Source organism: Erpetoichthys calabaricus, chromosome 5 (genome assembly GCF_900747795.2).
Source record: "Erpetoichthys calabaricus chromosome 5, fErpCal1.3, whole genome shotgun sequence".
NCBI lineage: Eukaryota > Metazoa > Chordata > Cladistia > Polypteriformes > Polypteridae > Erpetoichthys > Erpetoichthys calabaricus.
The window spans coordinates 99,765,751-99,792,850 of record NC_041398.2 but is presented as its reverse complement, the minus strand read 5'-3'; the positions used below and the strand labels follow the sequence as shown (position 1 = coordinate 99,792,850).

At 37.2% G+C, this 27,100-nt stretch overlaps 2 protein-coding genes across 2 annotated transcripts in view; one reads left to right on the top strand and one right to left on the bottom strand.

Annotated features, from left to right (window-relative positions):
• Positions 1-11,597, top strand: part of stx18 (syntaxin 18) — a 151,493-nt gene extending 139,896 nt beyond the window's left edge. Inside the window, exons 10-11 of the mRNA XM_028801829.2 lie at positions 2,618-2,698; positions 10,337-11,597. Of these exons, the coding sequence (XP_028657662.1) occupies positions 2,618-2,698; positions 10,337-10,432 (177 nt within the window). The 3' untranslated portion in view covers positions 10,433-11,597. The remainder of the gene's footprint in view (positions 1-2,617; positions 2,699-10,336) is intronic.
• LOC114651834 (neuronal vesicle trafficking-associated protein 1) overlaps positions 11,087-27,100 on the bottom strand; it is a 53,911-nt gene continuing 37,897 nt past the window's right edge. The window contains exons 4-5 of the mRNA XM_028801831.2: positions 15,922-16,032; positions 11,087-13,160 (exon numbers count right to left, since the gene is read on the bottom strand). Of these exons, the coding sequence (XP_028657664.1) occupies positions 12,960-13,160; positions 15,922-16,032 (312 nt within the window). The 3' untranslated portion in view covers positions 11,087-12,959. The remainder of the gene's footprint in view (positions 13,161-15,921; positions 16,033-27,100) is intronic.

Genomic DNA, 27,100 nt, shown 5'->3' with positions numbered 1-27,100 from the left:
GGAACTGCTGCCACACATACCACGCCCCCTCGCTAAGCTGCGAGTGCGGCAATTATTTATTTTAAAGAATGGCCTTTTTGACGTTAGCTGTGGACCCGCTACACCGCAGATCAGGAAAAAGTTTTGGAGGTGCCATTTAGAACATACATTGTTCTTGACAGTACATATACAGAGGCGGCCTTTGGGGGTGGCGACTAGGGCAATTGCCCCAGGCCCTGCGCCTGAAGGGGGCCCTGCGATAGGAGATTCTTTTGTCACCATCAGCTCATCATACAAATATGCGGGGCCTGTGCAAGACATTCAAATCCGTTATAGACTGAAATACGGTACGTGGTGGATTTCTTCAAATTCCTGTAACCGTTGCAAGCGTGGAAAGAAGCTTTTCAAAGTTGAAACTTATCAAAAATTATCTACGATCAACAATGTCGCAAAACAGACTGTGCAGTTTAGGTATTTTGTCAATCGAAAAGGAACTTGCTTCAGCATTGGACTACGAGGATCTTATCAACGATTTTGCTCAGCGAAAAGCCAGAAAAGTGGACTTCCGTCTGCGACTGTCAAAGCAGCTGTTTGGTAAGTGTTCGTTTTATTACAAGTGTTCTGGTTCTCCGTAATTAAATAAATTTGCCAACTCCAGCGGGTTCGGCAGAAACGACTGTTATCTAGTTTGTTAATTTTGCGTGCAAAATGTTTCTGAATCATTAATTAAGTTGGTTAAAGGCCACAAAACCAATATAAGAACAATTACAATACGTAATGTAATCAAACGGCCAATGGTACCTACATAAGGCACCATGTTTTTTAACAATAATAAGGCATACAGCATTAGAGGCGGACAAGCCCGTGAGCGTGGTGGTACGGTATATAGGCTATACTTATGGCTCTCGGCCCCGCATATGACACTTGTCCATGGCCCCGCGTACTCCTAAGGCCACCTCTGACATACACGGGGCTACCCATTAACAAGGATTAAAAATATTGTAATAACTCAATAAAGGTAAGTGAAGAATTTGGCTAATACTTAAAGTATACAGTACTGTATATACTTATTTTTACTAAAAAGGCATTGTCATTTATCATATTTTGAAAAAAGCATACTTGTCCTAGGCGGAAGGATTTGTTTTTCTGAAATTTAATTTTTGAGTACGGAATGAATCTTTATTGTGTTTTGTGATGAAACTCTTCACTTTAAACTAAAAAGGAAATGTCATGTAAAATATTTGTTTTGTCCTAATATACCTTTTTCAGTAAACAATGGGATTCTTGATCGAAGAGGATGCTGCCAGTGCAGATTTAGCAGGAAGGCACTGGATTTTCACTCCATAGATTGGGGGGTATATGTTCATAGTATCATGATACAAACAAAGCACACATTATTTTTAATTTACAACCAATATGTCTGTACAGAAGCAACAGATTATAGCAAGCAGAACTTCTTCCTGCCCAACACCACACCATAGGATTGCGCGGCAAGAAGCCAAATACAGGTTGTATCGATCAAATACGTGTAAGGTGGCATCTGTAAGGACTCAAGCTAACACAAACATAAAGAAACGCACAGCACTGAACATACAGTTCTGTGTAATGGATGATCATAAAATAAATAAAAATAAACTTAAAAATTAAAGAATGTCTCTTCTGGGGCTCACCCTGCCACTGCATGGTTAAAAGTTAAAATAAATGTTGGCATCAAGGACTTATTGAATTGAAAATGTAAGAATTCAGTGTGTGTAAAGAAATTAAGTTAACATAGCATGGAAAAAGAACACATGGACATTGTTTTCCATAGCTTTACTTTTCATTATTGTATGTGAAACTTTTTCATAACTATTGTACTACTATAATGTTTATGGTATTTCTTCTTGCCATTTCATAAATTGATGTTGGGACATCACAAGATGGAGGTGTTGACTTCTAATTTCCAGGTAGTAAGGTTAAAATCTCCTAAATGTGATGTGACAATGATAATGTCAGGCATATTGGTGTGTGCCTCTCTCTGCTCATGTTTCACATTGTAAACCTTATGTGTTCTCTTTGAGGTTTTGTTCTGTTGAAGACTAACATACTTGTGCAAGGAAGTGATTACAGTGAAATGAAAAAAAAAACTTATTCAGACTGCATCAAATAAAAAGTTGTTGCTTTTCATTTGGTGTTTTAAGTTGTTGTAATTCATTTGGAGTTGCATTCCCTCTGCTGAATGAGTTCCTAGCTGACACAACCAGTACCAAATACTTTCCTTTGCATTTTGAGTTGTCTTCTCTGTCTGTTTTTATCTTCAGGCTGTGGTGAGAAACTCTTGCCAGGTTCACACTCAGTTGCTATTGGAAGTTAGCCTGACACACTACAAATAGCATTGTCATTCTGAAACAGGAGACAGAGAGGTTGCACGTAATACACACAGAAAGAGCAAAAGAGAATAGTGCGATCGGTAATAGTTGACAATAAGTCAAAAACTGGACAGCAACATTCCGGGCCTTGGATTTTATTGAAGGGATAAAGTATCCATTTATTGTTAAAGTAATATGGAATATATTCCAGCTCCTAATGTCTTTTTTGGTAATGTTTTTTCTTTTCTTTTCACAAAAAGAAACTTACCTAACATTATTTTTTACAACAGGAGACAGACATAGACAATATTCATCAGTTGGTTGTGGGAGCAACAGAAAATGTCAAGGAAGGAAATGAAGATATCAGAGAGGTAAAAATATTACTCTAAAGAAAATGATCCTGTTTGGACGTCTGTTTTATTTAGAGTGTAAAAGTATAAAAGATGGCTGTTGTTCAGGGTATTTGCATGCATAGGTATTTCATCATCATTTCAATAGTGTTACAGTACACAATGAAAATAGTTGTTTGCGATCATTTATTCAACAAAAAATGTAGTTGTTCGTTGAGGAAGAAATAAGAACACTCCCAGTTTGAAAAGCTGGTGTTGCCCCCATCACTTTGACAGAAATAACCTTTTGTGAGTGTTTCTTGGATTTGCCTGTCAGTCCACTACGTCGACTGGGAGGATTTTTTCCCACTTCTCCCTACAGTACTCCTTCATCTGTGTGATGTTTGATGCCACTCTTGCATGTACTACCTTCCTCAAGTTCCCCCACAGTAGGTCAATGGAATTAAGATCTGGGCTGTGACTTAAGCCACTTCTTCATTTTTTGGATCTGTTGTTTATGTCTTAGGTCATTCTCCTGTTGTGGTTCTCATCCTCTTTAAGTTCTCTCTGGTACGATGTAGACTTCAAGGTTGACTTTATAATGGCAAGCTGACCAGGCCCAGGAACAGAGAACAGCTGTAAACCATAATGCTCCCACCACCATGCTTTGTGGTTGGTAATAAAGGTCTTTAGGTTAAAGGCAGTTTTTGTTATTTGTCAGACCCCAGCATTTGGGGCCGAACATGTCTAACTTTGCCTCTGCTCAGAGCACACTGTTTAAGTAGTCCTGTTCTTCACCTAGGTGCCTTTTAGGAAAGTTTGCTTGCTTATCGGTATTCTTTTTTCTTTTTTTTTTTTTTTTTTTTATATATAAAGAACCAAGGCTTTCTCCTTTATAATGTTAAATGTAGGGATAAGTTATATAGTCTCTGCCAGTTGGTTGGCTCATGTAATATGATATCACATGAGGCAAAACTTGCCTGTTAATCCCTTTGCGTTGTATTGTGGTTTCGGGGGATTCCCTACCATTTTTGGTCAGCTGTTGGGTTGAATTTGCTGAAATGACATGGCCTATTTGTCAGAGGACTGACATTTTCTCTATTTGTAGATTATCTTTCAGAGAGCAGGGCGATTGACTACAAATTGTATGGAGATGGCTTTAGGACCCTTGCCAGACTTATGGGCATCAACAGCCTTTCTCCTGAGGGTCTCTAAAAGTTCTTTTAATCTTGGGATGTTGTAGATAACACCTCAATTGCTTAAACCACACCACAGCAGAGATTTCAAATGTTTATATAAAGTCTGAGCAGTTCAAGTTCCCCTCTAATGGTGTTTGCATCATTTTGAGTGCTTCTGATTCAAGTAGGCATTTGATGCAATAATAAAGGAAAATGGTGCTGACGTTCCTCTGCACAAGATAGTTTCTGTAGATTTAAATTACATAAATAAGTGCAAAATTTTATTTTTTTTAACTTGCTAATCTTTATCTATCAGTATTGATGAAATGATTATCAAACTATCAAACACAATACCTGAACAAACTTATCAGGATTGTCTGCTCCATCACAGGCCTAACCCTAGACACGCTGGAAGTTACTGAGGAAAAGAAAATGGTGGCCATATTCAATGCCATCATGAAAACTCCCTTCCTCTCCTCCAGGAGGCGCTTTCTTAGAGCACTTTTAGCCACAGGCTTACTCCTCCACAGTGTGCTATGTAGCACCTCTGGGGGGTCTTTTCTGCCCACTCCTATCAGTCAATTCAGTTCTTCCTAATGTCCCAAATTAAATGCTTATACACTTTAAGTTCATTTTGCTATTTCTGCACAGTACACATTTATGTATTTATCCATTAATATATTGTTTGTGTTTGTTGTCCTCTGAGACCTTATCTGTTTCTGCTGCTGTATTTGTTAAATTTCCTTTTAGGATTATTACAATAATAATCTAATTTAATCTGATCTAATCTAAATATCCTTTCATCTAAAATGTAAAAAAGGCAAATCTTTTCATGAGGTGTACTTACTTTTTGAAATAACTGTAAAAGTAGTAAATAAAAAAGAAAACAACTTTCTGTTCACTGAAAGTATATTAAATATCAGCAAATATGCAGACTTTTTAAAAAGCAGATTCTGTATGTCCACAATATTTCTTCTGCTGTGCCTGGAACAAATGAGACATTTTTAAAACTGCAACCTGATAACATTATTTGCACAGGAGCGACCATTTCAAGAAGCTTCTCAGACTGCTGTGACATGTTTTCATCTCTTGGGATTTGGAAAGGGAGCATTTATTAGATTAATGTCTGCCGGTCCCCTTCTTTAGGATGTGTGCAGATATTTTAGTGCTATGTTGTTTTACAGTACATTTTAACAGATATGTTACTCTGTGTACAATACATTAAATACTGTATTGTTTGAATATGGAAATATATAAATAAATGGAAGGGATAAAGGAGAGGAGAAGCACCAGAGAGAGTGTGAAAAAAAACCCAGCAGGAAGCACTGGACAGCTGTGAAAAATAAGAAGTAGAGAAGGTGCCTGAAGACAAAGAAATTGGATAATGGATTAGGGAAAAGATGGATTATTAAGTACAGCAGAGGATGGTGAATGTCTTTTTTTTTTAAACAGATGTGACTCACATCCTAGGCAATAGATTCAGATAATTACCATTTCCTTGTTCACAAATCTGATTAAAATGTACAGTAACTACGTGGCTACTCCAGTGAAATAAAGAAAGAAAAAAGAATTTGGGGCAAACAGCTTCTCAGTACTCTTACTGGCACCACATCTATGGCCCAGTGTTGAAAAATAATATCTCCAGCATCATTGCTCTCTTAACGGCACTAAACACAGCATGCGTGTTAGAAGAGCGCAGGAGAGTGAAGCTGGATGGAATTTACCGAAGTGGACAGGTCAGGTGTTCACTGTGACTTGACAGTTGCTCAAAACGTTTCACACAAATGCTGTGCAATAAAATTACCCTTTTGAAATATTTTTCACAGTGATGGCAGTATATATGAAATTGACTAGAAAATAAAGGTTTAAGTGTTACTTCTGGTAAATGAGTTGAAATCATTTTCAGTGAAACGAAAGTTCCTGTGATCTGATTTTGTTGAAAATCATTAGAGGTCTAGTATATTTGATTATTTCTGATCTTAAAGGAGTGCCACTGACATGCACATATATACACACACGCACACGCACTTAAATCAGGTAGGAAATTTTGAACTCGTGTTCACTGACGCCTAAAATTTGTAAATCTATCGATATGCTGAATCTGTGATTTCAACCTCAAGTGTCTAAACAAGCTACACAACTGTTACGTGTAACCTCTTCCCTGTCTCACGGTTCATATTGTACCTCGAATATTCAGCCCAAAGGACCTCTGTCAGGAGGTTGCTTTGCTGACTTGGGCTGTCTTTACTTTCAACCCTTTACTTCAGCCCACTAATAGAAGGCTTCTCAAAGGCATCCCCTTGAGCCCTTACGAAACCGCAGTTAGACGTGGAATGATCAGTCTTCTTGGATCACAGGTAGCAATTCAAAGAGAGACATTAAGTTTAAGATTTTACTTAAAAATCATATTTATTTGAATATTGCTGTGGGCTCACACCATGAACCTTCTGAGTTTGTAGATTTGCACTGTAGTATCTGTGTATTGTGTTGTATTGACCCCCTTCTTTTGACACCCACTGCACGCCCAACCTACCTGGAAAGGGGTCTCTCTCTGAACTGCCTTTCCCAAGGTTTCTTCCATTTTTCCCTACAAGGTTTTTTTGGGAGTTTTTCCTTGTCTTCTTAGACAGTCAAGGCTGGGGGGCAGTCAAGAGGCAGGGCCTGTTAAAGCCCATTGTGGCACATCTTGTGTGATTTTGGGCTATACAAAAATAAACTGTATTGTATCTGCCGATGCTCAGCTATGAACCTGTGACGTCTGAATCCTCAGAAACAGCCTCCTTTATTCAGGGTGAACTAAAGGAAAGCTCCATTACGTGTGTGCCCAGAGGTGGGCTGTGACCAATGTAAAGCAGAGCACTTCCTCATGATGTTAGCTGAGCTGACTTTCTCACTCATCCCAAATGATACGTTTGGCTCCAGCAAGTTGCATATTAACCAACAGCAGCAAATACGGTAAGGTCCATAAGTATTTGGACAGCAACACAATTTTCATAAAGCTGGCTGTGTACGCCACCACTGTGGATTTGACATAAAGCAATCAAGATGTGATTGAAGTGTAGGGTGTACCAAAATATCGTATGAGCCATTTAAGAATGGCAGCCATTTTTCTACATAGTAACCCCACAGATTTTCAGGGGCTCAGATATTTGGACATTTGACAGACAAGCTATTCCACACCCAGATGTGAGCAGGTCCCTCATTATTTCATCATTAACTATTAAGCAGGTAAAGGGTCTGGAATTGATTCCAAGTGTGGAATTTGCATTTGGAAGCTGTCACTCTAAATTCTCAATAGATAGATAGATAGATAGATAGATAGATAGATAGATAGATAGATAGATAGATAGATAGATAGATAGATAGATAGATAGATAGATAGATAGATAGATAGATAGATAGATAGATAGATAGATAGATAGATAGATAGATAGATAGATAGATAGATAGATAGATAGATAGATAGATAGATAGATAGATAGATACTTTATTAATCCCAAATACGAGATCCTAAGAGCTACCCATGCAAGTACAAACAGGCCATCATTAGGCAGAGAAAACAAAACAAACCCCAGAAATGGCAGAAACACAAGGATAGGTCAAATCAACCATTTGGAGGAACACACTAGTGAGCTCAGCAATGTCAAAACACCTGGACAACCACAGAAGACATCTGTGCTGGGTGTTTGCAGAATTCTTTCCTTGGTGAAGAAGTACCAATCCACGACATTTAGCCAAACCAAAAACACTCTATGGGAGGTGGGCCTATCAATGCCAAAGTCTACAATCAAGGGAAGACTTTATGAAAGTAAAGACAGAGGGTATACCACGGGTAAATCTCAAGCATAGGAAGGACAGATTAGATTTTGCCAAAAAACATTTTTAAAAGCCTATCCAGTTCTGGAATAACTTTCTTTGGACAAAGGAAACCAAAATCAATATATACCAGAATGTTGGAAAGACATGAGTAAGGAGAAGGGAAGAAACGGCTCATGATCCAATGAATACAACATCATCTGTGAAACATGGTATGATCATGAATGGCTGCAAATGGTAGTCAGTCACTAGTGTTAATTGATGATATAACTGCTGGCAGAAGTAGCAGGATGAATTCTCAAGTGTACAGGGTTATACTATCTGCTCAGATTCAGCCAAATGCTGCAAAAGCGATAATATGACGCTTCACAGTACAGAATGACATTGAGCCAAAACATACTGTGACTGCAAACCAAGTGCTTTTAAAGGCAAAGGAGTAGAATATTCTTAAATAGCCAAGTCAATCAACTGACCTCATCCCAACTGGACATGCATTTCACTTACTGAAGACAACACTGAAGGCAGAAAGTCCAAGAAACAAGCGGCAACTGAAGACAGCTACAGTAAAGGCCTGGCACAGCATCAGCAGGGTGGAAAACCAGCACTTGGAGAAGGCCATGGGTTCCAGACTTCAGGCAGTCATTAATTGTAAAGGATTTTCAAACAAGTATTGTAATCAAGTTACACCAAGTTGCAACACAGGCTTGTAACGCGCTAGAAGCTCACAGCCAAGAATGGTGAAGCTCCAACTGACTGGTATCATCCAGGCCTAATCGGAGACAGAAGGGGAAAACTGATCAGAACAACAAAGATTTAATTTTTTGAAATGATCCTATTAATATTATCTGAATGGTTTGTTAACATAAGTTTGAGAGGGTAGGGACAGTTATTTTGCTCATAAAAATATACTTCTGTCACCTTAAATATATTTGTATATATATTTTATATATTTGTCACCTTAAATCTAAAGAAAATCATAAAATTATTATACAGCTCCACAGATGCCTTAATGGATGAGAGGATTTGAGGCTTCAAAGGAGACTAGCTACCTCAAATTAGCAATATTATTACTAAATATGACATTAATTCGTTTATCTGTTTTTGTGTTTTAAATGCAATTTTACAGGAAGACTTAATTTTGCTGCCACATCAGTGGCTATTTGACATAATTGAGTAGGGAGGCTCAGAGGCCGCCATCTCCAATTACTTAGTCCCTTTTCTGTCTGCCTTAATGTGCACTCTAATTACTGGTCCTTTTTCCCATCCTAAACTCATAATAAGTGCCTTAAGTATTCGATGTGTGAGGTAAATCAGAACAGAGACTTGAACGCTCCCTTGCCACATCCCAAGCTTTTAGAGGGCATGAGAGGAAAACAAATAGACAGCCCACAGGGAAATCATTTCAGATCTGTTTCCCAATCTACAGGAACACAGAAGTAGCCCGAGTTGTCTTCTGCCTCTGAGCACTGAAGCTCCTAAGCAGCCCTCCAATTTGTAAGACACTGTTATGTTATAGGTGCCTGGTAGAAAAATTTAAAAAATGACTAAAATAGTTAAGATCCTTGGTACTTCACTTTAAAAAAATTTTTTTAATTCTTTCACATATTTAGTTAAGGGCCCACCACTGTCTCTAGGGACATCATTATGTACAGATGATGAAATTTCAGTGTCAGTGATATTAGGCTGATCAACCTTCAAAACAGCATCTTTAGTTAGTTCACTGCCGAACCTACGGATTTCACTCAGATATGGCACACGTTCACATTTGATTAATCTAATAACTGTGTATTAAAACTGAAGAAAACAAAATAGGGGAAAACAGTAGGGCATTCTTTCCTATGATGTGAAGATGCTGGCCTTTGTATTCACCATATTTCTTTATAAAACTGTTTAGGTAAGGCAGATAAAGAGGGTTACATTCGCATGAGTTTAGATACATTTAATATGAATGTTTAGTGGAAGAGTTGAGATGATTTTAACTTCAGGATTAGTCATACAAACATTTTAAAACTGGTGATTGAAATGCAAAAACATAAATTAGGCTGACAGGCTTTTGTACATAGCAGTGCATTGTACTGTTGTTCAGTTTTCCTTTACCTAATAGTGCTGATTAGAATGATCTTTTTATGCTATAAATCCACACATTCTTATTAGTCTCTTTTTACACTAAATTCCCCGGATTTTAATGGTAAGTTATCAAGTTACGGGAATGTGTGAAAGCAGTTGATATTTCCGGAACATTCAAATGGGGAATTTCCCAGTACGTTTCCCCAGAACGTACTGTGTGTCTACTTACTAACAAAACGGTAAAACTGCCGAGGACGTTGTTTATAAATATGGCATGACTGGCTGTGGACATTTTACACAGCGTTCAGGATCTACTCCTTTCACCTGGGACTGTCATATATGAACTGCACTCACTGGGCCATCCTAATGTAATCCCACTAAACTACTGGGGAAAGGCCCTCTTATACATGAGGTTGCACTTTCATCATTTGTTGAAAGAGTTTAATGTGTTCTGTAATCTTTTCTTTTAAATTACCAAAGCAATCTACCATTCTTTGCTTTTTTATCCTACAGTTTTCATAGAATGTACATTTCCCTGTCTGTTACATCCTACACATCCCCAAAAACATGTTAGTATGATGTTTATGAACATTCTTTTCTTTTCTTTTCTCCCCTCCAGGCAATTAAAAACAATGCTGGATTTCGGGTGTGGATTCTCTTCTTTCTTGTGATGTGCTCATTTTCTTTGCTTTTCCTGGACTGGTATGACAGCTGATGTTTTTCAATGAAATGGAGACAAGAGACTCAAAGTGAATAGTTCACAATTCAACTATACTGTTCAGTCATATCTTACCTTTCATTTAATTATTAAACAATGTAAAACATATCAGTGAATGTCCCTTTCTGGATACGTAGCAACTGAGGATTGAAGTATCTGCAAACTGCTGCCTTATTTCCAAATTGCTTCTTCTGTTAGGGCTGCCTGGTCCTCTTGCCGGGTCAGTCCATCCTTAGCACTTTTTGTTGGTATAAAATCAGGAAGATGTCTGTTTTGTCTTGTTCAATTTTCTTTTTTTTTCGTTCTTTTTTGCAATTACAGTGATGTCTTTATATTTGTCCAAATTGTATTGTTAATCTCTGGTAATTTTCACATTTGAGTCACGTGAGCATTTCTATTATCACTCCATTAATTATCTCCTGTAGCTTGATGATTGCCTAACCAGGAAGTTTTTAAAACAGGGTTCTGTTTATATGTTTTTGATGTATAAAATTGAACAACATGGTAATGACAGCCACGTCAGCTATTGAAAGACTACAAATTAAAGATTTGTCTTTTTAGAGCTCAAAGAATCAACCTGTATTCAAATAATTCAATAATTAAGTCTTATACACATCTTACCGTACTGAAGAAAAAGTCAGAGAATTCACATTTTTTAATGTTTGAAATTACATTTATTTAGGAGTACTTGCACAGAAGAATTGTGTCATCTGCCTTTGATTTTATTTATTTTGACAAAGTGAAAATGTCAAAAGTTACAACCAAATGGTTTCATTGTGGTACATGACATGATAAAATGTGATTTCTACAAAATAAATTACATGAATTGATTTCATAAAATGTGCTTCTGAACATCTAATTTTTTAACCCAAGAAGAAACATTTGGCACTGTTTTTGTTCATTGTCTTTTATTGCGATCATGCTTTTGTGACACTTTACAACAAGTTACATTAATTAAAGCCCGTCCTCCCCCCCCCACCCCAATGAGTTATATTATCAAGCCACTAAAGCAAGTGGAGATGTAGCTGCTGAAGTACATTTTGTGTTGCGACAATATGTATATTGCATGGCATTAAGATAGAAAATAAGCGGAAAACACTACAATGTAATAGCAATCAGACACATACTAACCTAAATAAATAATAAAGTTTGTTTAGTCAAATGTAATGTGCAAGTTTTATTTATTACTAATACACCGGTGGGTTGTATTATGTCTGGACTTCATCTGTTACTTTTGACATTTCCACTGCAAACATCATGTAGAAGTAACCCGAATGGAAAAACATTCTTTTGCTCATCTGTTGTGTAAAATGTCAGCAGCTACTGTATGATGCTTTAACACATTACAGCTTCTGCATGGTGCAGCTTTAAATGTACACACTTAATAAAACAATAATACAGGCTTCATTTTTTTCCTGTTGGGACCTACGAGTTGTATGTTTTACTCTATAGAGTGACCTTAAAGGATCCATGACTGTATTGATTTTACTATATCACAGTTAGTGGGCGCGTGGAAGTTTTGAAATTGAAAATCATTTTACTAAACCTCTCATCTTACACTGCATGAATTATTCATAAAGCTTGAAGGAATCATGCTTGAAATACTAAGTTACTTTGTTACAATATTTGAATTTGTAGTCAATCAAATTAATTCAACTAATCATTTAATTCATTTCTATAAAGGTCACAAAATAGCTATGATCATTTGAAATTTTCAACATGATTTTTCATCTTTTGTTTTCTTACACCCTGCATTAATAATATAAAAATAAAAACAAACTAAAGATAGTGCATCTATAAGAATGATAACATAATTCTGTCATTACAAATTCTTGACACTACTGAATACACATTATTTAAATGGCAGTTAGAAACAGACGTCTGCATGTTTTTGTTCGTTCGTTGGTGTTTGTAATTAATTCACATTCACATGTATTTGATTTCCAGTGCACGTCCTACCTAATATGCAACAGCCACAGTGGAGAAGTAATATAGTTTATGCTTGACAGCATTAATAAAACAACATCCAGCTTACCAAATGGCGTAGAGAACTTCATTATCACTTAGAAATCTGCATTTTGTAGCAGTTAGAGAGACAGCAGAAAATGCAATTGTGAGCATAAAATAAATTAAATTAAAGGAAGGCTACTTGGCCATTGTTTGTTGTTCCCCATTCTTTCAAAATCCACTTTTTTTTTAACAAATTTTCATGTTTCCTGAAAGCAAACTTTAATTATAGCCACTGAACGATTTAGATTAACTGAAGTACATTTTTACAGATCAAGTGTAAGGACTTAAACAATTGCTAATTTAAAAATGTGTCAAGTATTCTAAATATAATCAAATGAAACCATCATTAAAAATATATATTTATCTAAGAAACGTCAAACAAAAACCTTCAAGATAAATATGTTTTTTGTTGTTTTTTTTGTAATCATTAGCTTGACGCCTTGGTTATAATTAATGTTTGCTTGCAGTTAGCTGGTCAGCTTTCGTTGTTTCTACTGATTACACCCCCTTTACTCTAAGCGGCCTTTTCGGCCGTCTCCGTCTCCTGCTCAGATACCTTTTCTTCAGACATCACAGTCATCCAAGGTGACAGAGAGCGAGTGATGGTCTGCTTGGCCAGGTTGTAGTGGTTAATAACCGTGTAGAATTTTCCTCGGGCACTGGAATCCTGTTCAGAGTAATAACTGTCTATTCCAGCTGGGATGCACCGGCTTTGCTGGAAAAAACAAACAGACCATTTATTTATACTGCATAAAAATATGAGAAAGAAAGTTCTTCATTTTTTTTTATTTGGAAGGGTACAGTTTACTGGAATGCTGTGAAAGATTTCTATTTGACTGCAGTAAGGTGTGCAGAGTGGAACAAACCATCCTATCATTAGCAACCTTCTCCATCCCCTCTGTGGAGTTCCCAAGGTCCTTCAAAGCAGCTGTCCTGTGTCTCCTCACAGTGAAGCATGCCTGATGCCCACTACGACTCAAAGTCCACGTCACATTAACTGCAAACCCTCAATCTGAAGGGTCCTCCTTAGTTGCTGAGCTAGTCCCCTTGTTACAGAAAGTGAGTTGTGTAGCACTATGGAGGAAGCTCACTTCAGTTACTTGTACGGTGTCCACTGTACAATCACTGAGGGCGGCAGTGCACACTGTCTAATGTAATAATACCTGTGCGACTACTGAAGCTAAACTAATCTTTTGAGTATGCCGTTGTTGCACATGAAGGTTCATCCTGCTGACCCTGCAGCTGTGCACTGCCCCACTGTAAGGTAACATCACGCTAAGAGAACAGGTTAGCCTTCGTCCATTTTAGTTAGTTCTCTTCTAGTCGAAGCAGTTACTGTGTTGAGTTACAGTATAAGCCAAGTTGGAGTGCTGTCATAAAAGTGCTCTACATAAAGGGGATCAAAACTACTCTCATTCAAGGAATGAATGAATAAGAAGAATTGGCTCACACATTCTTAGCAGTACAAAATAATCAAATATGCTTAAACATATAAACATATTTTGCTTTCCTCACTGCATTCCTTAAAAGTGTTGTAAATTCCTCCACTGAAGCAGATTGCAGTCAGTCCTAGCATCCAGTACATCAATTTTCTTCAATAAATAAAAATGAATATTAAGATGTTTGCTTTGATTTTCTTAAATGCTTTAAATGCAAGACATGCTTTCTCAACATTAATTTAGGTAAAATATTCTGAACAGAGTGCTCTAATTTGTATGTAACTGATTGTCTGCTCAATCAAGTATATTATGCAAGTTTAAATCTAATCAAGTAAAACAAATGTGGGCAGTATTTAAATTTTAACCTTCTTTACCATCTATGGTGTTTGCCCAAAATCACTGAATCTTGTTATAAACCTTACTCTGAATATCAGCTTACTGTCATCAAACATTAAAAATACAGATTAATGTTATTTCTATTTAAATTTCATTTGCATACCACATCATGAGCTCAGCAAACTTTCTAAATAGGTGAAGGCTGGCTATTTGAGCTCCTTGGTAGTACAATTTAAGAAGCAAACTTGTGTCTTATTTTCAGTTTTAATTACGCTGAAAACCTTTTGTGAGCTAACGTAACTGGACATTACAACTGGTAATGTAAATTCTGTAAACTCCTCCCATTACATTTCTAGGTGATAGAAGACAAAATAATTCAAAGGTTTTCTTTGTACAGTGTGATATAGATTAAGGCTGGGCTTTAGACTTTTTAAGTAATCGGGCAAAATCTGCAAAGAATAGTTGATTTACTGTTAATTAAAGGTAACACAAAAACCCAATATATTAGACTATTGCAGTATTTTTCATTGTGCTATATTATCAATAAACAAAGGTCAAATATTTGTATTTTTTTTTTTACCATTTACAGACATTTCTGCTCTGGTGTTAATATTTGCAGTGTAAAAGTGATGCTTTTTATGAGTATTTGCATAACAAAACACATTCCTGCTAGAAACAAAGAACCTCAGCTAAAATCCCCTGTCGCATTTGGCACTGGTATTTCCAAGTTCCTTCATTGGCGCCCACCATGACTCTGCAAAGTGCAACTCATATGGAGATAAAAGGAAGCTCTGTGAGCAAAGTAAAAGGTTAGTGATCTTAAAATAAAAAAAGTCAGTGGATGCAAAGCATCACAGCATGCACCTCCCCCCTTGGTTAATTAACATGAAATATCAGATTCAGATTTTAGTATTTATTATTCTGAACAGTATTCAGTACAGTAATTTTGATTGTGTATTGATGGGTAACCATTTTTGTGAAAATAACATGATATTGGTCTATATACACATTTGTATATATTCCATCAGTATTTTCAATATAAAACATTTATAATCTCACCTCCTGGTCATCAGCCCTATTATAAATATAGAGCCACACCTCACATGGACGCATCCAGAGCTAAATTTAAACCTTATTGACTTGTGTTATGTGCCATAACTGAGTCTTACTGTTGCGACTACTGAGATATTTGAAATGCATTCCACAATTTAAAAGGATTTAAGTGGAATGAATTGAGTCAAGGTTTTGTTTTACGCCGTTATTAATCGAAACATTTTTATCTATAGGGATGATTTCTGTTAAACAAAATAGAATAAGAATATTCCAATGTTTTGCAGGACTTAATGTTATAAAACATAAAAACTTCCTTATACCAATGGCAGTACCCCTTTATAATGCCTCACTGTGACGGTGACTGCTCTTACTATTTTTGGCCAAGTCAGAAGCTGGCTTTCCTTTTGGGAATTCTTGTTTGTATTTATTTGTTATATTTCTGTATGTATTTATTTATTGAACTTCTGTAAAAAGCCAATGTCTTTCTAGGAACAAATAAAGTTGTGTTCCATCTAATCTAATGCTTTTCTGTCATGAACCAGTATCCAGGATAATACTGTATCAGTTAGATCAGTAGCAAACTTGTATAAAGAAATTAAGTTTGAAGAAGAGAGAACAGTAAATTACTTTTCTGAGCTTCAAACCTACCTGCAGGATGAATCCTTCTGGACAGGCATGGTCATTCTTGTATACCTTGTAGACCACCAAAAACACTACACAAGTTATGAATGCCAGTGCAAAGAGAACTAAAACTGTGACCTTAAAACAAAAAGTAAAAAAAATACATTAGAAAAAACATTTAGAGTTCTGTTAACTGTGTTTTTAAAAATTGTAAAATGAAACAAAAAAATCCTCATATTTACACCTTGTCTTCTGTAAGGAAATGCATCTGCTATTTGTGGAGGCCGCAGTAGAGTTTAACATAACTGAATTCCAGTTTTGTGTATTTTGGTCGGGCCCATGTTACTGTTAGGCTTGACCAGTGTAATAAAACATGGCATTTCTCAGTCTTTCTAACAGCATTATTTAGTAGTCAGATTTAGTTTTACTGGAATGCATATCCACTGTACAGGTATGTGTGGCTAAGTCATTCATGGAATTACATGTGCCATTAGTGAAGAGCCTTTGTCTTGTCAAGCACAAGCTGTACCTGGTAAGAAATGGCCAATTAAACTGAATTTGGTAATCCAGGCTTCCATTGCATTTCATTCATTACACTTGACCAAATAAGTGTGAATAAGTCAGGTTAGATGTACAAATATTTTCCTGCCCTGTGAGTCAATGTACTCCTTTTCAAGACAATAATTTACTTAGGTGACTTGTTATTTTGTAAATAGTTCAAGAAAATAGACACACACAAGACTTTTTTAGATATTCTAAATAGTATAATGCTTTAAATACTGGAGATCCAGCCAAACAAGTTAAGAGAAGGAAGGAAAAACCAAGAGAAGACACCCTAGGTGAGATCAGGATTAACAGAATCAAAAAGATTAATGACAGACAGCAAAATAACAAAAGGAAATAAAAAAACAGATTATTACCTGCCACACAAAGTTTTTTTTTTTTTAATTAATTTTATTGTAATCATTCCATACATAGAGATCAATTTTTACAAAAAATAGGATTGAAAGCAAATCAAACCCCACCCCTGAGAAGGAGAGCATGGCCAAAGGCTTGTAAACATGCCTAAATTATTGAGTTTAATAAGGCAAAAAAAGATAAATGGAGAAGGAAAAGAAAATTCTTCTTATTCTAAAATATTATTGATTAAATCCTGCCAGGTATTGAAAAAATTCTGTACGGATCCCCTAACTGAGAATTAGATTTTTTCCAATTTCAAATAATATAAAACATCAGTTTCCCACTGACTTATCAGAGGAGAGTTAGGATTCTTCCAATTTAACAAAATAAGTCTGCGTGCCACAAGTGTAGTGAATGCAATCACCGTTTGCTTGTCCTTCTCCACTTCAAGTCCGACTGGAAAAACACCGAACACAGCTGTTAATGAGTTAGGAGGGATTGTGACCCCAAGGCTGTCTGAAAGGCACTTAAAAATTTTGGTCCAAAATGATGTTAGTTTGGTGCAGGCCCAAAACATGTGACCCAGTGAGGCAGGAGCTTGGTTGCAGCGTTCGCAGGTTGGATCCTGCCCTGGAAACATTTTGGACAGTTTTAAGCGAGACAGATGAGCTCGATATATAATTTTGAGTTGAATAATTCTATGCTTTGCGCATATGGAGCTCGAGTGAATTCTCTGCATTGCTACCTTCCACTCCTTTTCTGATATATTAATTAAAAGATCTTTTTCCCATTGTCCTCTTGGATCTGCCACACAAAGTTGATCCCTGTGTGAATCCATGTGAATCCAATTTCTCCTCTCCTCCATAATATCCAGAACTCTACCAGCATTTGAAATGCAACCATTACTTAAACTTTGTATTTTAATTGTAATGCATTTTATTATGAAAAGTGCCATATAAAACAGAGTAAACTTGCACTAGTTGCCCAAGCATTATACATATGACTTGGAGGAACTACAGGGACAGCTGCAGCATGCAGGACAGTAACTGTCACAGTAATCTAGTTAAGGGGATTGAACACGCTGTGTTGTAGCACCTTTATGCTTCCTCCATTCTCTGTGTTTTGGGCTAACTACACTGTATCCTGCCATTTTGAGCCACAGTATGCCAGGTTTGATATGCTGTGTGTTCTATAAATATGACAGTTGCCCTGTAATACACTTCCATCTTGGGGTATCATAAGTTGGCATATTGGTCTACCATTTTATGACTGTTCCATTTTGCTATGATGCTTTTTAAAGTAGTAAATAAAGAAATGAAGAGCCACAATCAACACAAAAAACATCTAGGAAATGTGTCATTTAGAAAATGTGATCTTTTCTTAGACAACACACAATATTGTTGTCTATGGAAAAGGTGCTATATAAATTAAATGTATTATTAATATTTACATAGAGCCAGTGTATGAATTGGGGAAAAAAAGTCATGAGGTACAGCCATATTTGTGGAAAACACCTGTCCCCTCCCGTTTCTTTTTTAACTAAAATCTAAAAAGAAAAAAAAAAAAAACCTGAGCCATACATGTAGGTTATGTGAAAATTATGCAACAAGCATATAGTAAATAATCAGATTAATACAAAATGCACTTTAATGCTTTCATAGAGAATTTTTAAAAGTGTTCTGTGTGCTTTTGATTCTTTGGGAATATTTATGTAAACAACTAAGATGCATGAGAGGAAGGACTGACACAGACATAGCAGCGGCAGCTAATGGTCCTTGGAAGAATCATTTATTTAGCTATTTGTGACAGACCCTGACTAACCCCCGCTAGCATCATTTTCTTCCTAAGGTTACTCCACTGTCAGCTTTAGGAGATGCCTGGTGAGTACAGGAGCTTCCATACTGAATCTTGTGTCCTTCCTTTCCTTCAGTCCACACAGCTCCTTTTATGCTGCATATGCTTCCTCCCAGTTCTGAGTTCTTACACTTACCGTCTTTCTTAGTGAAGTTGGCTGACTAGCTCTACTTATACCTCTACATGACAAAATTCACTTGCTCCATTTAATAAACAGCTTAAGTCCTTGGCTAATAATTGGGCAAAGCGAATTCAGTGACTTACACTGGCTGCATAACAGTCCACTGTTCTGAACTAGTAAGCAGTCTCAAGTACTTTTTGAAACAGTCGAACTGCTCCTTTGGCCAACACTACAGACGATTGCCTTGTTTAAAAGTGGTGTCATCTTGGTTGTGGCCCTCTGAATTTTCTGCATCAATACTGTGATGAACAAAAAGTGGGGTCATAAGGAATCTCTAACATTTGTGATAAAGCAAATACCGATCATCGATTTCATGTTACTTGTTTGGCCGATTCCAATACTGATTTCAATTGTGTTTTTTTTTGCTTTATCCCTTTAAAAAACTTTTTACGATAATCTCCTGAATAACCAGACAAACAGAAGTCTTATGCCCTATATTAAACTGTATTTTTATAATTAAACTATAGACTACAAGTGTTGACTGTTCATTTTTTTATGAGCAAAATGAAATTCTGTAGGGTTATTGTTCAATGACCATAAAATATTAAAATAAATAAAAAAATACTTAAAATACATACTTTAATAAAATATGTACAAAACTACTTATCCGTAATACATAGGGCATAAAAGAAACGAAAATATGTCTCATAATTACAAGCTGTCAAATTGTTTAGTTTTTTTCTTTAATGTACCTATCAGAAACAAAGCTTAATTTTAAAAAAGTAGTTTTCACCATTTCTCTAACAACAATATATTCTCACACAATCAATTAATTGATGCTGGCAATTAAATGCCACTTTAAAACATATAAGTGCATGTATATATACATTAATCATTTTAAATCATTAATTCCACTACAGCTTTTTGCTGTTAAAATATCTTTTACTATATAATACACAGGCATGTTTTTTTCCTTCAATGTATCAGCTAGACCTTCCTAATTCTTGAAGTGTAATAATAAAATTTGGATTACCATTTTAATTATGTAGTGTTTGTTCCTTTCCAAAACTTATACTGTATGATGCACAGCAACAAATAATAAGCACAGTACAACTCTTTTAAAAAAGCCTATTGTTTACAAAGCAGAAATTTCAAATTTGTCTTTTCTTTTGTCCAATTAAAAGTGTAAGCTGCTGCATTTTAAACAAGCTTGCTGTCCAAGCTCAAGCGGTGTCTGTTTTAATTTAAAGGACAAAATAAAGGTCTGAATTCCTTACAAAAGTGTCTTTTCTTGCCATTTGTCTAATTGCACATGACAGCTTCTCAGATTACTTTTTTATAGGGAAAGTATTATAATCGTCCAAATATTCGATATTGAGATTTTGATGAATCTCAATGTTTTAGACCTCCCTGACTTTCTCATATATGAAGTATAGGGAAAGTATTGGAATCCTCCAAAAAATCCATTTCGAGATTTTGATTAATCTTGACGTTTTAGACCTCCCTAAGTCCGAAAATACAATTTTTAGAATTAACTTCAGTACTCTTTCACTTAGGTCAACCAAACTTTGCATACAAGTATTAGGTACAAAATGTAGATTTCTATCAACTTTTCGACTATTTCTGCTAACCAGAAGTGGTACTTTACCTTTTATTCATGCAGCTATAGTGTCCGATTTATTCAACTTTACTTTTATAATAATTGTTCAATATATTATTAATTTGATTTGATTGGTTGTTGATGGTTCTTTAATATACATAATATAAAAATATAATCATTGTCTTGCAGTTTACTCCTCAAATATCCATCCCCATATCCGAGTATACGAGAAAGTCTACGGGAGACCATTCCCAATTTTTTAAGTTTATTACACCACTTTCTTTAACGTAACAGCTAATATACCAATTGCCCCTCTTTCACTGATAAAACAAGCTTCCACTCAATGATCTTTGTTTACACTGCAGGACATTTGCTGAAAAAAAAAATGTGTGCAGTCTCAACTACCATAATATCTTTTGTAAAGGAGCACTGCAACTAAATAACCATACAGTTTAGAAACACAGGGGTTGAACATCGTTTTTTGTCATCGGGCTTTTTACTTATCACCGACCAAGTCCTTTTTTTAGTCAAAATCGGCCAATTTTAAGTTAAAGGTTGCTTTTACAGAAAACAGAGTGCTACAACAAATTAACAGCTCCCATGTAGCTGAAGCTGTGATTTTATCTTTTCACAGGTCTGTTATCTTTTGTGGCATAAGGACACAATGGAGATTATCAGAGGCAGTACAAAATTGGTTACAGGATATTTGGACTAAATATGTTGGTGTATCTAAAATGTTCTAGAGTGATTCCTAGACTCATGGAGAAATGACATCTAAAAATAAAATTTAGGAACACTATATTCTTGGTACAAAAATAAATTATTTATTCAAAAGATCTATTGACCCCATTGAACATGAAGTACAGGTTTTTATACTGGAAATTTTTATCTCGCTTTAGGACTGCATGTCCCTTGCATTGTATTAAAAAAAACATTCTGCTCAGTTTTACTTGCTGTCTGCTCATACCTAACATAAACTGAGCAGGAATGAATTCTCTGAAGAATATCTTTCAGTTCTCCTTCTTAAAATGAAACTGAGATATTCTCTCAAGGGAAAGTAAAAAACTTTCAGGTCAAGTGCACACAGTGAACAGTCTTACATCTGACACACTGATGTTAAAACAAGGGAATAAATCCTAAATGACCTAGGCCATGAAATACAGTATATTACATCAGCAAATACCTTGAGAGTTTTCGTTTGGCTTTTTAAAATAGGAATGAAAGCAGAAAATCTCTGTTATTATAAGACATCTACAAAAGTCCTAAATGCACATAGTAGTAGTAAAACAAAGGGCTAAATCATAAAAAAAAATAACATTCTCAGCTCAATTTCTGGAATCCTGTCTTACTTCACTGAGTCTCAGCTTGGTTCTGCAATTGAAACTACTATCAACTCCGCACATTTTAATATTGTCCATGTAAGTATGAATGAGAAAATTCCCTAAGTCATATCCTGGGTTCTATAAAAGAATGTGGGCATTACAACACTGAATTCCATTTCTATTGCCAACATGGTACAAGTAGCACTGTATATCATTCACTTCAGAATCATAACACTGGAATATCTATCAGCTGGTACTAGTACAGCTGGTAGATAGTTATAGTAAACATGACCAAATCCCAGAGCTTTCTGGATTTTCTGGATTCTTGGACAGTACTTTTAAAATTTAATTTTAAGAAAGAATAAAGAAGAGATGAATAGGCAAGTTTTGTTGGTTTACTCATTGACAAATACAGAATGCTTCACTTATCAAAATGAATGTATTTTATTCGTTCATTTCCATGATTGCTGTTGTGGCTATACTAGTTTGATTGGCAGACACTTCTATTGTTTTCTTTAAACACTTTTATATATCACCTTGTTGTCTCATGCTATAAGGAGAGCTAAGTGGGCATACGAACAGAGGATTAACAAACAATTCAGCAGCACCAGAGACACACGTCGTATGTGGCAGGGCATTCAGACAATTACAAACTACAAGCCCAACCCACACAGCAGCGATGGTGATGCCTCCCTTCCGGATGAGCTGAACAACGTCTTTGCACGGTTTGAGGCGCAGAACAAAGAGCCTGCGAGAAAAGCAACATCTTCCTCCACTGACCAGGTACTCTGTCTCTCCATAACTGACGTGAAGAGGACTCTATCCAGAATCAAGCCACGTAAGGCTGCAGGACCTGACAACATACCTGGCCGTGTGCTCAAAGAATGTGCCAGTCAACTGGCTTGTGTCCTCACAGACATCTTCAACACATCTCTGAGCCAGTCGTCAGTCCCAGCATGCTTCAAGTCAACCACCATACCAGTGCCGAAGAAGTCATCAGTGACATGCTTGAATGACTACCGACCAGTTGCACTCACGCCAATCATAATGAAGTACTTTGAAAGGTTAGTCATGTCACACATAAAGACTAATCTCCCTGCCTCCCTTGACCCTCTTCAGTTTGCATACCACTCAAACAGGTCAACTGAGGATGCCATATGCTCTGCCCTTCACCTCTCCCTGACACATCTGGATAAAAAAAAGACATATATCAGGATGCTATTCATAGACTTTAGCTCTGCCTTCAACACAATCATCCCTCAAAAGCTGGTTGTAAAACTGAGCAGGTTGGGCCTGAACACCACCCTCTGCAATTGGATCCTGGACTTCTTGACAGAGAGGCCCCAGTCAGTTCAGATGGGCTGCAACACTTCCAGCATCATCACACTGAGCACTGGAGCACCGCAGGGCTGCATGCTTAGTCCACTGCTGTTCACCCTGCTGACTCACGACTGCACAGCCACGCACAACGCCAATCACATCATTAAGTTTGCGAATGATACGACGGTGCTGGGACTGATAAGCAGGGATGATGAAACAGCATACAGAGATGAGGTGGAACGGCTGTCTGCATGGTGTGAAGACAACAATCTATCTCTCAGTGTTGACAAGACAAAAGAGATAATCGTGGACTCCAGAAAATCACATCCTGCCCACATCCTACTCCGCATCAACGGTTTAGATGTGCAGGCTGTTAGGAGTACCAAGTTCCTCTGTGTGCTCATAACTGAGGAACTTGCGTGGATACATAACACCTCACCACTAATCACGAAAGCCCAGCAGAGACTACACTTCCTAAGGTGGCTGAAGCGAAGTCTTCCCCCTTCCATCCTCACCATGTTCTACAGAGGCACCATTGAGAGTGTTCTGACCAGCTGCATCACTATCTGGTATTGCAACTGCAACATATCCAACCACAAGCGCCTGCAAAGGATAGTGAAGACAGCACAGAACATTATTGGGGTGCCTCTCCCTTCACTACAGGACATATTTTACAAACACAGTGTCCACAAGGCCTGCAGCATTGTGCAGGACCCCTTACACCCCTCACATGGACTTTTCACACTTCTGCCATCCAAGAGAAGATACTGCAGCATCAAAGCCAGATCTTCCAGGCTGCAGGAGAGTTTTTACCCCCAAGCTGTTAGACTCCTTAACACCATGCTGCCCCCTGGGATCTTCCACGTGGCCTCAACCACCTCTAAAAACAGAACTTTTATACATGTGAGCCACTGTCCTGCGAAGACGAGTGTGCATGTAGAGAAGAACTGAAAATCTCATACTGACCTTTAGGTATTTTGACACTCTTGATATCCTTCTGCTGTGAAACATTCTGACCTGTCATTGTTTACACATGTCTTAAACAACTATTATCATACACTGATAATTTCTGTATTATCTATATCTATTATTTATTATATTACATATTGTGGCACCCGGCTGGGGATCCTACCCGTCCGGGACGCACAGGGAGACAGGAGGAGGGCTAATGCTTCCTCCAGACCACGAGTGGGTGACCACCCTGGTTGTATTGGAGGCCATGGGTACAGGGCTTAGAAGCTCAACCCTGTAGGGGCCCATGGTCACCGCCAGGGGGCGTCCCCGTGACTGATGGACCCTGGACCCCAGCACTTCCGCCACACCAGGAAGTGCTGGGGGGAAGAAGAGAGGGAACACCCGGAGACAGCCGGCACTTCTGCCACACTGGGGCGTGTTGGGTGGAAGAATGCCGGTGCACACCTGGAGCACATCCGGGTATGGATAAAAGGGGCTGCCTCCCTTCATTCGAGGTTGGAGTCGGGTGGAAGCAGGACAAGGTCGGAGAAAGAGAGAAGGAGGCGGTCCGAAGAGGTAGAGTGGTTGGCCTGGACTTTGGGGAAGATTGGGGTTTGTGGCACTTAATGACTGTGTAAATAATTAGTGTAAATAAACGTGTGGTGGTGCAAAAATAGCATATCTGCCTGTCTGTGTCCGGGGCTAGTTCCACAATATCTATTGACTATATTTATGTATCTAGATTGCAAATACCATACATTGCATCAGTGTTCATATTGCTAACTACACGTCAATATTGCTGCTACTTCTTTGTCTTGTCTTTGCACAATGTCTTGTCTTTTTTGTGTTTTAATTTTAAATTTAAATTTTAATTCTATTTTTAATTTATTATTTGCACGTCATGTTGTTACACTGTGGACCCTGAGCTTCGCAATTTCGTCTATCTGTGTACTTGTATATGGTTGAGATGACAATAAAGTTCACTTTGACTTTGCTTACAAATTTGTAATTTGATTTAATTCTATGTGGTTCATGTTGTTGCTTTTTGCCACTGTATATCTGTAGCAGTTACACATGAGCATGTGCTCTCATGCACAAAAGCTCTGAAATTTTAAAAGATTCAAGTTTTCAGAAAGTCCAGATTCATGAGTGGTCTGTATTTCTGACACCTGGATTTTTAGACTTAGTGGTGTTGTACCCTCCACTATCCCAGATATCTAAAGCAACATTTTTTACGGAATAATTTGTTATAGCAGATAATTGAGTATAAAGTCTAAGTGATGTGTTATACATAGAAATGAACTGAACCTATGGAAAAATTTTCATTTTAATGCTTTATTTGCTCCCACCAAGCACTAAAGATATAGCAGAATAATCAGAAACTTCTTCCTTTTTCAAATATATTCACACTTTTAAATAAAGATTCATAGTTATGAATATGCTGTTGTATCAAATGTGAATATTACAAACAAATGTCATTATATATCAGTCAAAAAAAAGGACTGTTTAATTTCAGCTTTTATGATAGGAAAACAGGCATCCTATCTTTTACTAATTAAGTTCACTGAATTCAATAAATGTATCAGATACATGTGGGAGGATTTGACCTGAGAATTGTGCAAAAGCAGCACTATCTACTATGCCACTATTCTCCCCTCATCTTTAAAAACATGTTTAGAATTTTAAAGTATTTGTGGGATACAAGGGAACTGCACTGGCTTGATTTTTTTTATTTTCTTCAGATGATAGGACTGCTTTAAAAACCATTATTTTTATAACCACTGTGCCTTCCTGTAAATGGTGTTACTCCTAAGAAACTAATAATGTTATTTCACTATCATTAACAACAAGTTACAAAATGTTCATGTGGTACAAAAATCAAGTGGATTGGAGGACTAAATTAACTGCTTTGAAAGTTGAAGCATTTTCAATTTTTCAGTTACTTCTTCAGTCAGTTATCACATTTTTATACAGTAAATATTTTTGTAACAATGAGTCATATTCAAGGATTACAGAGGCAATATAATGCAATTACATATATTAGTAGATTACTTTAAATAAATATGCTTTACCAATACTTTAGAATGTCATATTGTTCAAATATATCCCAAATAGGTTTGTGAGGGTTCAGAGAATTTCATAGACAGTGGATTCCAATTCAAGTGATGTTAAAATGACATTAAATGATCTCCTTTTGTTAGCTGTTGGTTATGGAGGGTTTGTGACCAATTGTACTTCAAATTTCTTACACATAACACATTTTAAAGAAGTACCCCATGGAGAGTTCTAATCTCTGTTGACGTCTCAAGATAAACTTATTGGTTGCTTCAGATGGACAGCATGTCTGGAGCTTTGCCAAAAAATGACAGTGTCTGAGCAATACTGAACCATTATAAGGGCACAGATAATACAGGAGAACCACAAGAACTACAGATCTCCGAGATGTCACCCTTCCAGACAGCCTAAACACCTTCTATGCCAGGTTCGACAGGCTGAATACAGACACACCCTCAAAGGCCCCCTGTGACCCCACAGACACTGTGTTTCAGGTGACACACACACAGGTCCTAAAAGCCCTGAAGAAGGTGAACCCCCACAAGGCGGTGGGACCCGATGGAGTTCTTCTCAGAGTTTCGAGGGACTGTGGAGACCAATTAGCTGGTGTGTATGCTGACATCTTCAACCTGTCATTATCCCAGGCAGTAGTCCCCCGTATTTTTAAATCCTCCACCATTTTACCAGTCCCCAAAAGATCAGACACACCTACTCTAAACGACTTCAGGCCAGTGGCACTCGCTATGAAATGTCTAGAAAAACTGGTTCTCACGCACATCAACCATATGGTCCCGGACACTGTTGACCCCCTCCAGTTTGCCTACCGCCCCAATCGATCAGTAGATGATGCAGTAGCAATAGCCCTACATCACATTCTGCAACACCTGGAAAGTAGCAGAACGTATGCCAGGATGCTTTTCCTGGACTACAGTTCTGCTTTCAATACTATATCCCCGGGAAAACTGATCAAGAAGCTGACAGACCTCGGCGTCCCAACTCCTACATGCAACTGGATCCTGGACTTCTTAACAGATAGACCACAGGTGGTGAGAATGGGAGGACGGGTGTCTTCTGAGCTCA